This window comes from Megalops cyprinoides, chromosome 12 (genome assembly GCF_013368585.1).
Source record: "Megalops cyprinoides isolate fMegCyp1 chromosome 12, fMegCyp1.pri, whole genome shotgun sequence".
Lineage (NCBI taxonomy): Eukaryota > Metazoa > Chordata > Actinopteri > Elopiformes > Megalopidae > Megalops > Megalops cyprinoides.
The window spans coordinates 8,969,772-8,981,857 of record NC_050594.1 but is presented as its reverse complement, the minus strand read 5'-3'; the positions used below and the strand labels follow the sequence as shown (position 1 = coordinate 8,981,857).

General features: G+C 41.3%; 1 protein-coding gene across 1 annotated transcript; it reads right to left on the bottom strand.

Moving 5' to 3' along the window:
- Positions 1-5,568: 5,568 nt before the first annotated feature.
- Positions 5,569-7,812, bottom strand: htr1b (5-hydroxytryptamine (serotonin) receptor 1B). The gene has a single exon (XM_036542532.1). It carries the CDS (start codon positions 7,730-7,732, stop codon positions 6,578-6,580), a length of 1,155 nt encoding a protein of 384 aa, XP_036398425.1. The 5' UTR covers positions 7,733-7,812; the 3' UTR covers positions 5,569-6,577.
- Between the last annotated feature and the right edge of the window lie 4,274 nt (positions 7,813-12,086).

Genomic DNA, 12,086 nt, shown 5'->3' with positions numbered 1-12,086 from the left:
GAGACAGCAGTCCCAAGTCATCAAGCAATTTGGCAGCAAGGCCTGTTTTTAATTACTCAAGACAAAATTACTGTCAGCAGCTTGAAAATGATGAATTATGTCTCTGTGACTCTGGATTCGACAACGCTTAAAGGACTTTTCAGACGGAATGCTGTATTTAACAGATTTGGTAAGTTGTCATTGTAGAAAACAGCTGGTGAACTGTATTTTAATTAAATACTTGTCATGATAGTGATAGAAATGCATGTCTAAAACACTTTATATTTTACTAGTGGATAAATCATAACTGTACATATTTGAGTTTTGCAAAGAAGTTACAATTACTCATGCAAAGTAAGTGTTTCTCACTCTGTATTACAGCCTGAGTAGGAACACAAAGGATTTTGCAAGAATTTTCCCTTACTTTTAACTAACAATTAAAAACAAGTGCTGCTGTTGTATGTCACAGAGAAGTTGGCAAGTTCAGAAAGAATCAAAATTAAAACTGATTTTAAAAATTGTATTGTATTGAAAAAGACTAACACTTGCAGTTAATTACTGGACAAAGTTAAGAACAAATGAGCCTATTTATTGAAAATCCAGGCCACTGAAAGGGGAGTGGCTTGAGGGTTGCATCTGCGGCATCACCTGTGTTTTGCACAGCTGTCAGTTCTGCACATACAAAAATCCCACAGGTATTTCACTCCTTTCACATTCACAAACTGAACAGTGAGTGGTGCACTTCCAGACAGAAGGCAGGAGTCGGTATGGAAGCAAAACTGATTAACATTCTCCTCTACATCCCTGCTGGGTCCCTTCAGGATGGCCTCAAAAATGTGTCTCTTGTGGCCAGCGAGTGGACTCTTGAAAGATATGATGAGACCAGAGGCACTCCGGCAGCAATATTTGCTTTGCTGGTAACATCAACATCTGTTTACTTTCTTATTGTGGGGCAGCACTACGACAATGGACATTGCTAAGAGTGCCCTTGGTCTATTAAAGAAATACTAATCATTTTTTGTGGTTACACCTTAAATTGGAGTGGACACTCACACTTTTGCTATGTTGAAAAAAGTGAACAGATGCTGTTCCTCATTGTAGTTTTGCTGTCTAGATGCCTGGATTTTTACACTCGCTTATTGCGTGAGGGAGTGAGGAAATGGTCTCTTTAGTCTGTTGTTTTAAGTTAGTGTGTGAAAGCAAGATGCTGGTTGCCTCTCATCTGTATCAACGTGCATTCCTCAGAGTTGCCTCACACGGGCAGTGATTAACAAGGTGGCTTTCCTCTGTTGTTATTCTCAGCCTTGATTTCAAGCTAACCTGAGCAGTCGAGTACCACTAGCAACCACCCCCCCCCCCCCCCGCCCCTTCCTGAAAGGGGTGGGGTCAGCTCTGTAAATGGGACCTTCATTGGCTGTCACCATTCCACTGATCTGGAGGATGATGGGAGCTTACAACAGACGTGATAAATGGGCTACTGTTAACTCGGTGACATTCCCTGGAGTCTCTCAGGAGTGGGGGGCTGTCCTCTCTCTGCAGGCCTGTGATTGGCTGCTGAAGGCCCTTGTGCATCTCCATTAGAGGGGAATGACTGAGCATCTACCTCAAAGCCTTTGCATAGCGCATGTCTTCCTCTGGTCATTGTGGGGTCAGAAAAATAAATAGTTTAAAAAGCTGTACAAATAAAAAGACAAGTGAATCCCTTTGATTAGACCTTGATCTTTTTTTTTATAAAGGTGGGGCTAAACTCTCTGCTGTTGACTGAATCCCCCTTTTGAATGTCAAATTCTGTGCAGTCAGGAGATGATAGCTATAATGCATGTAAAGCTGAGGGGCAGGGCTCGGCTCTTTAATCTTTTACAACTGACCAGTTAGCTGGTTTGAAGGAAATATTTCCCTCACAGTGGGATATCGGTACGAAATCATAGAGGCCAGGCATCAGAAACTCACAAACACACAATTTGGGCACAATAAGCTCTCAGATTTTAATGATATGGTGCATTGTGAAAGCATTTGAAGGTTTGGGGATGGTATGTCTATTAAAGGGATCTCTAAACTTCTGGCTCTTTTTTATAATGAGCCTTGTACACCCACTGCACATAGGATTATTTACAGAGATGGCGAGGGTCCAGTATTATGGAGTACTATTCCCTGTAACCAGAGCACTGTGATGTTCATGGAGATGGAGCCAGGACATTGGAATCACTGACCATCTTCTGCTGCAGACTGAAGATCCACCTCTTCAGACTGCATCTCAGTTCCACCTCAATCCCCACCCCCTAACACCTGCTACTTGTATTATACCTACTTGTACCTACTTGTGTTACTTGCTGTGACTGTGACTGTGATGTATGGTAGTGTGTGTACTTGGCTTCCCTTAGTTTCTAGGATGTCTAGACAGTTTGCACAAGTTAACTTGTGGTAAGGCTTGAATAGTGTTGTGCTCACTCTCACTGGTCTGGGAGTGTTGTTAGCCTGGTCTGACACTGTTTTTCATTCAACTTGAATGGATACACTTCTGTTCTTTTGTGCTGGAAGTATCTCTGAATACGAGCATCTGCTAAATTAATATAATGTAATGTAATATTTTGGAATCACCTCTATCACTCTGGGCTGGACTGTCACCCCGGTGCCATTGTTTTTTAATAAAACTAATAATGGCTGTGGCTTCTGTGGCTGTGGAATCCACAAGACAGAGCTGAGACAGAGAGAACATACCTACGTTGAGTTCACCTTGGGCTGTCTTGTTTTGGGTGGCCATTGCTCATCAGTTTTTTTTTTAACCAAGAAAAGCTAGGTTGTAAGAGGTGTCAGCCAAGCAGGTAGATAATGTACAGTAACATAAGGCATATTGACTCCTGAGACCCCTGTTCCTTGTGTGTACTCTCCAAGATGACTCATTCGATTTATGATACTGTTACCATGACCAGCGTTCAGATTTCTGTGCTGTGCAGACTTTGGTTTGATTTCCTTAACAATCCTGTCACCAGAGACTTAAGCCTGCCTGCCGTTCTGATACACAGCAGCAATAAGACAAAATCTGTTATCAAGACAAGAGGCTCAGCCGTCTCACAGTCTCGCCACAACCAGCTCAATTTACCCGTCCCCCGTTTCCTTTTTTATGTTTGCTATTAAGAAAAATATTTGCCTGCTTTACATAATCCTTATCCGCTCTGCCAAAAAGAGGATCAAAGAATGTTATTTGTCCGTCAGCCCATCAGTAAAGACAGTGAACATGAACTTCTCCCGATTCGGCGGATTAGCACCACTCACACAAAAGCGCACAGTGACATTTAATTCTTCTGACATCTGCTCTGTGTGGGTATTTCGTGAAAGGTGAGAGATGAATGTTTCAGGACAATATGTGTGGTAGCCATGGCAAGGAGTTCCATACAGGCAAGACACCTGTTTGTTTTGAGGGTGCTTCCCTGAGCCAATGGCAGAGATCTTAGGTGAAAGTTCAGACTGGATCTTCCCAAACTTCTCCCTTGACTCATTGAGAAAGGATCAGGCATATTTCTGTGGCATGGGTGTCAAAATGGACATCATTTATATTTCTGAAAAAATCCATGTGTGTGGAAAGTAACCCCAAGGGCAAGTATTTAGTTAGGTGCAAGGTAAATAAACTGGTTACCCCAACCACAGACATGGCATATTTCAGTGCAGAGTGATGTAAGTGCAATGTGAAAACTGTGAGTGCTCAGCTCTCTTCTGGAACTGAATGCCTCTGGTATGAACAAAGAAATGCGTTGTTGGGGAGACGACTTTCTGAGTCACACACTTGAAAGTTGCGCATTGTATACAAAATGACATATCTTCCTTAAAAGAATGAGGAAAAAATACCAGTGATATATTAGCTGAATGGTGCACAAACTTTGCTTTGCCATTACAGTCCAGCTTCCTGTGGGACTGTACTGTCTTTGCCAGTAGCTGCAACACAGTATTCTTGATAGAAGATACTTAGCCCTAATTGTTTCAGTAAATATGCTGCTGTATAAATGGATATCATGTAAAATGTTATCTCAGTATGTTGCCCCAGATAGAGGTATATAAACAACATATTGGAACAGCATCTGCAATTGTTACCTCTGCATTCGTGCGTGCCTGCACGTGTATGTTCATGACGCAACACCCGACGCACTTCTCATAGTTCTGCTCTCTTCCAAATAAATAAATAAATAAATAAACTTAAGGTTTTTCTTTTATCGGAATCTGATCTTTATTTATTTTATTCACTGTGTAAGCGGTGATATTCCATTTCAGTTTTTTGCAGAACTTTACTCCCCATGGACAGCTAAGGCAATTCACGTCACCGTGTGCAGGAAAGCCTTTATGGTACAGCAGTAGTCCTTTGTGCGAAAAAATGATTTCCGATACTGCCAGCCAGCGCGTGCCACGCGGAATTCTCCCATGTCCTTGTGCGCCAGGGTCAGTAACTGCAGGCAGACTCTGCTGTGCCTAACGGAGATTTAGGCGCATTTCTGTGTCGATTCGCAACAGCCACGTGCTCCCTTTATCTTCGTTCCATTTCTTCTTTAATTTCATGAAAATTTTCAAAGCGAAATATAGCAGAAATGTTGCCGCGGGAGTGCCGCCATATATATTTGTTCCGGATTAAGCAAGTCTCGTAGACTAGCAAGTACAGTTAGACAAATCGATATTACATTTTGTCAGAGACAAAAAAAACCATCGATTAAAGAATGAAAACAAGAAAAGAAATGACCGTGGCATATTTTACATTTATAATTAGTCATTTTTTCCATGGAGAGGAATTACCTCGTCTCCCTCTCACAGTTTGCACCCTAACCCCCATCCAACCCTCGCCTAAAAGCGCTTGTCCCCGATGTAACTTTCTGCAGTGGAGTATACTGCAAGGTGTGTCATGTCGGGGAAGCCCACACACAAACAAAAGAGATGAATAGATAAATACATAATCGCATATGCATACACATACACGGTACACACACGAAGACAGACATTACTTGTTTGATTACAAAGAAAAAAAAAACTTAATCCTCTGCTGTACTGGATAGAGGTTACCCAAAATAATACCCGACTACGCTGCCGCGCGCAGTCACAAAAGCAACGCCCCCTTTCCCGTTTTTGCTAGTGTGGCGAGAGCAGGAGGATCTGATTTGCGTGCTTGCAGAAAGTCATTTGAGACTTCAGTCCAGCTTCGTCCATCTGTCATGAAGGAGACTATCCATCCGTCCATTTTCTTGTGTCACTTAATGTCAAACATTCATTGTTTCTTTACAGTAATTTGAAAAGTCTTGTGACTTTTTGAACAAGTATTTCACAGTGCAAGGGAATATATAACCTATTGCCGAAGAGAGGTGAATTCAGCAATGCTCCTTTACAATTCTTTACTGCACCCAAAATATATAAATAAATATTGTAATGTGTATATATATATATTTGTTCTACATGGTCACGAAATGAATAGATGTGTGTAATTATTCAATACATTTTAAAGGAAACCCAACTGTGCATTAAAAGCGCACAGTAGAAACCTCGACAGTAAATTGCATTGTTAATAATGAAATGCAGTATAAAATTGTTGTAATATTTGTAAATATGGTGGTGCCTTTTACGAACTTTGAAAAAACATCGCTGTTGACGTTTAGAGGCGATGTAATTACCTCAATGATCCAGCGCACCAGAACTGCAATATTGTATCGTAAATCTTGCGGGCGAGGCGAGCTGCAGTTGACGGGTCCGTTTAAAGATTCGTTTCAATAACCTGTCTTTCCTAAAGATTTATAATTGTTTATTCCGATGGACTGCAGGCAACATGGGCTGAAAAATCAAAACTGTATGTCAAAATATGTAGTGTATAACACATACTGCATAGGAAAAATATGTACTAATATTGCCCCTTTGTCCCAGAATAGTTGATTACTAAGAATATGTCAGATTTTCTAACGGCAGGAGGTTGTCAAGCCATTAATTAGCCCTGCTGCAAATACAACATCCTTTTACCTCTGTCATATTTACCCAGCCATCCTCGTATGATTACATCTGGATTTAGAGGTTCGTTTGGAATCGATGCCCTTGTCGTTAAGTAAGTAAGCAAGCAAATAAATAAATAAATAAATAAATAAACAAGCTAGCTATTTCAGCTATATGTGTAAGTGTAAACGGGTCTGCGAGAAAAACTATGTTCAGAATGTGCGCTCTCACAATTTACTTCGTTTCACTACCATTTTACGCAGCGGTGGGACTCATTGTTCAGTGAAACCTTTCGCCAGTGTAGTGCATTTTTTTAGTCAAGAGCTCAAGACCAGTTGAGCTCATAAAGAGCCATCTGAGCATATGTTTTTGCACTAAATCCAAGAGTTAGACAAACACTGTATATAAGAAGTAAGGTGCTGAACTTTCACCATATACTCTCATTTCTTAACACCGGCTCAGAAACAAATTGCGCAGCGTTACTACTTTCCACGGATGCCTCAAAAGTGGTAATGGTTAACAGTCCTTTAAATTTCTCTTGAATGTATACGCAATGTTTGAAATTTCAGAAATATGACTATCACACCTCACCAGTTTGGCTTAAACAGTGGTGTTCCGCGTCTAGTAATTACATTTTACATCAATTTCAAGATCTGCAACACTTAAAGCGTATGAGCTTGTGGAAAGCCTTCTTAAAGTCCTCGTTGGACATGGTGTATATAATTGGATTGATTAAAGAGTTAATATAGCCGAGCCAGGTGAAGAAGTCAAACAATTCCGGGTGGAAGATACAAGTCGTACAAATTGGCACCAACAGCGTGTAAATGAAGAAGGGAAGCCAACATACGATGTACGCTCCCAGTATTATTCCCAAAGTTTTCGTCGCTTTTCTCTCCCTGGCGGCAGAGATCCTCTTTTTCTCCAGAAGCGAATCTGATACCGTTACTTGCACCTGGTTCGTGCAAGCTAGCGAGCTGGTTTCGCTGTAGGACACTTCCTGCGCCCTGCAGTGCAGAGGCGTCGTGGACGTCGCGGATCCCGGCGAGTTTGTTATCAGGTGAGCTGAAGTGAGTCTTTTCCCTGACTTTTTCGGCGACTGTTTTAAAATTCTCTTACGGGCTTCAACGTAGATCCTCCCATAGAGCGCAATGAGAAGCAGGGTAGGGATGTAGAAAGCTCCGAAAGTTGAATAGATGGTGTAGAAGATGTGGTCGGTGTTCACGTTGCAGCTGGTCACCTCATCCGCTTTCACCTGGCGCCAGAACAGCGGAGGCAGCGAGATGGAGATGGCGATGACCCAGGCTGTGGCAATCATTCCCGCCGCGCGCGCCGGGGTGCGCTTTTTGGAATACTCTACGGGGTCTGTTATAGCCCAATAACGATCCAAAGCAATAACGCACAAGTGCAGAATCGACGCGGTGCAGCACGTTATATCCGACGATAGCCAAATGTCACATATAATTTGACCCAAAGTCCAAGTGTGAGTCACTGTGTACAAGACGCATATTGGCATTACCAGAATGGACACCAGCAGGTCTGTGACGGCTAGGGAACCTATTAAGAAGTTCGCGGGAGTGTGCAGTTTCCTAGATTGAGAAATAGTTGCTATGACAAAAGCATTGGATAGTGTCGTTGCGAGTGTTATTGTGGAGAGGATCACAGCTAAACTCGTCTGGAAAAGTAGATTCGCCGCCTTTTCCTCGGCTTTAGAAGCATCGTCCACATTCGTGCCATTTACCGAGCTGTTCAGCAACTCTTCATACGTGCCAGGCGTTGGTTTGAACTGACTGGAGCGCTCCATACCTCACGGCTATCTAGTCGCAGGTTACATTGTAAAGCAGCATCTTCCACCCACGGAGAACTCACTGAAGCGGGCGTTGATTCTTCCACATGCGGCGTCTCTGTCCTCACTATCCTTTCTAAGGGGATTTTCGTCTCCATTGGTTTTCAAAGACATATCCTAGTCAATCAGAAATAAACAGACAAAAGTGCATGAACTCTTTGCCTTGAAACATCTTGGGACTTGACTGGTGGCTCTTTTTCTTCATTTCATTTCATTTTAAAATCTCCATCCAGTGTCAGATTCTTGACAGCGTCAAAAAAACTTTACATTCCCTTTTTACGCACTACTTTCAGCGTGGATTTGTGAAACAGCACAGAACTGAAGTTGTGAACTATTTTGGTTTATGAAAATAAAACAATTATTCGCCTTCGTACTCCGAAAGGCTTCCCCTCCTTTAACGTTACTAGTCCGTTCTTGGCGATGCCTGAGTAGCTGGCTACCGCAACACTTCAAAAGTTGCGGTGGCGCTAGGCTTTATAAGGAGCGCTCCGGCAGCATTTATCGCAGCGGTTCTTTCTCTCTCCACGGCGAGCAGCGAGGCTTGTCCTCCGCAGGGTCATAGTGCCCTTTAATTTATCTCCTGCAATGGCACGAGGGAGAAGCACTGCATGTAGAGTGCCTGGCAATTTCGAAACACTGTCTCACGTAACAGCCAGAGAATTTTTTTCTTATTTCACGCACTCACGCTCCCTCCTACAAATAAACACACACACGTCTGTCTATCTGTGATCTATATCTTCCTTCTACTTATTTAATCTGTCCTTACATCCCATTCAACCCAAATGGTTACACTGCTTGCCTGACAGAAATCCTTGTCTTGGATAGCTTATGTATTTTACATTCGCTTTACACAATACCCTATCGTATTTATCTGAATATTCCCCAAATCATCTCATAGCAGATACTTTGTTCAAGGGTACAACAGCAGTGTCTCACCTGGGATTTGAACTTGCATCCCCAGCCAGCATCACATTGCAGGGGTGCCCCTTTAAACAGAATTACATTCTCCAAATGACACATTGACTTGTGAATGTATGTTACCTCAATTAAATTCAAATTGTTTGACAAGAGTATCTGCTGTCAATTCCTGCATGTTTGTCAGGGAAAATGTACAAGATCATTTTCATAGTTTAAAGGACTTCTGGCTCTGCAAGTAAGCACATGTAAATGTGATGAACTAAAAAAAAAACCCAGGATGTAAATACCAAGTTGTAATAAACCCAGGATGCAAATACCAAGCTTTCACACTCACTCCGCAGTCCTGTTGAGATCCATTTCATTTTTCAGTAAGAGGTATCATGCAATTGACTGTGACAACACTGAAAAGCTAAATGCAGTTGATATTATTTTCCAAAACCTTTTCATTTCAATGTGGCTGTGTGGCCTGTTAAAAACCACTTCTGTAACCAAGTTTAAAATCACTGTCCAGCAAAACTGTTGTGGTGTTAGGCAGGTCCAGAAACCTCCTTGGTCTAATATAGATGGTTAAGTCATAATAACTGGGGAAGAAAAGGTTTAAATCTTTAATGGTCGCTGAATCAGCTGTAACCTCTGTTTTAGAATTATTTGCACTGAGTGCAATCCTTGGAAACCTGCTAAGCCATTGTGAATACATAATCACTGAATCTCTCAGGACGTGTAAAATTCTTGTCAGCGGGGAAATTAAAGGTGTCAGAACAGCAACAATGGCACACATAACTTTTTTATTGACTAACAAATATTTTCAAGAACCTAATCATTTTTATGTAGGACTCAGTTTATCTGAGTCTATACAATCTTGCTTGTAATTCAGGGTTAATTGTTACTATTATGTCTCAGGCAGCAGTCAGCTGACTATTTAATTTAAGTGATGCATAATGGATCACATAAAGTGCTGCCTAGCTGAAAGACAGTGATTTGGATGCCTTTCATTAGCAGAAACTGGGGCTGGTGTCATTTTAGGGAATTTGAAGCTCTGAAAAAGTGCTCCCTTGGGATTTTGAATCACCAGTGTAAATCCCACACTTTCAGAGTGGGATAGAAAGAATATGCAAGCAACAACCTGCACGTATTCCAACTAGGAAACCACCTAGTGGACACTTAAGGGACAGCAGAATGCTCTCACAGAGCATTGGTTTGTATCAAGCATGCAACAAGATGTGGCATTGGCTAATATTATGACATGTTCATAAATTCTAATCGTATCAAGAGTGTAATTACTTTAAAATTCGATTGTAAATCCAGGATAGTTTCTCCAAAGTACTACGCCTGTGGACATAGATATTTTGCAGTAATATGGAGACTCCAGCTTGATATTTGAATATTCTCATGATAATTGGCGCTTGGACGTTAGTTGTACTTTATCCTGAATGTACAGTGTTATATGGTAAATGACAAAAGCATTATAAAAATGTTAACAATACGATGACAAGACAAAAGCACAAGTGCACACAAATCATAACTTATGTCAAATTTCGTTTTAAATTCCAACTTAAGACACCTGCATCATTGCCATCTCGATGAACCAGATAGTGACAGCTCTTCGTTTGAATGAAAAGTCACATATGCGGCCATCACAGCGACGTAATGGTTCAAAGCGTCGTAAACCTTTTCTTCTCATTGTAACAAACAGCTCGCACATTCAGATAAGTCGTTTCTCCTCATCAGAATGAATCACTTAGACTCCATTGAATTAATAAGCATTAAGATTTCATCAGAACATGAGACGGAAAACACGGAGAAGATTATGGCGCTCATTCAGATGTGAAGCGCGTTGTCAGGAGGTTAATTGCATCTTATTGGACCTCCACGCGAACTCGCGGTGTTGCCAAGCATCCGGAACTCTGCTGGCACAAATGAGGCGTTTTCGGAAAGCTAATGGCGTGTTTCTACATTACCACCGTTTCAGGAGACAACTCATGACGCAGAACTAGCAAAAACACATTTAGATCTCAGAAAATCTGAAACGTCCAACAACAGCACGACAAAACTCTGCAGAAGCTGAATTATGAAAACAGGGTTGAAATAATCGTGTCCTTACTGCCAAAATATTCCATTTTCTCCATAGAGGCATCTTCTTTGGCGGATTATTTTCACTTGTTTTGATAAAGGGAAGAAATGGGATTGAGAAAATGAGGGCCACAATGAAGTAGTGATCTCCCGTAGAGTGAAAACACTCAAGAACGTCTCTTTTCCTTTGTTAAATATATATAAATGCTGAACTGCAATATTTTGCTAGAGAATTATAATTATTTTTGAGTAATTGTTCACCTCTGACTGAGATAATGACCTATGCATATGCTGGTTGTATTTTGTTAGATCTCTACAGGTAAAAAGGCTGTGTGGCTGGTCTTTCCATATGCACCTTAAGCAGAATTATTTTTCTTCAGGCTAGTACAGTTTTTAAAATGTATTCCCCATAAATAACAACGGTTTCCCCTCAAAAACCTTTTTTGTAAATCTCTAACCAACCTGAGTATTTCTCATGAAATTCACACCTCTAACATTCCTTAACCACAACAATGCATTGATTTATGTTGTATGTTGTCTTTGCAATAAAAAATGCAACCACACTGAATAACAGCATTAATGCGTCAGTGTAAACATTGTGCGAGACAGTTGACTGCTCTTTGGCATTGCATTAAATGTTACTACAGTGGAAAATAATGTGTTTGCTTCCATACTGTCTGTTACGCCTCAGGTAGTGTTTGTGTGTGTGTGTTGTTCAGGGGGGTGGGGGGTGCAAGAAACAGGCATTCTGATTTTCTCATGTTTGTTCTTTCTGAAGAGATGTTTTTCCATCCTGCTCTCTACCCAATGATGCCCAACGGTTAGCAGTGATTTCCTCCACCCTGTTTATGATTAATATTACGTCAACACCTAAAGTGGTCAAATTTGTGTTGTGTAATGTGTATCACAAGTGTTGTCAGGGACAGATACAAGTACTCAGGCACCTTTTTGAGAGGCTAGTGTCTGGGTGCTGTTTCCACCCTTTTCAGTGACTGTCCAAGCACATCCAAGGATCATTTTCTTTTGACAGAAGTAATTTTACAAATGAATAATCCCACAAACCAAAGCAGCAGGGCACATATGCCCGTGTACCAATTTCCATCTACAGAGCGGCTCTCTCTGCCCTGTGATAAGCAATCAGGAAATCTCCATGTAGTGTCATGCCTCTGTGCCATGGGCTTTGTTAGATGAGCCCCCAAGATTGTGAGATTCTGTAGCTGCAACAACAAGATGGTCTGTTTTGAGGACATTTTAAATGACTTGATAAAAACACCAGCTTTCTTAAATGGGTATGATGTCATTCTGGTTTTGATTACATAGGTAC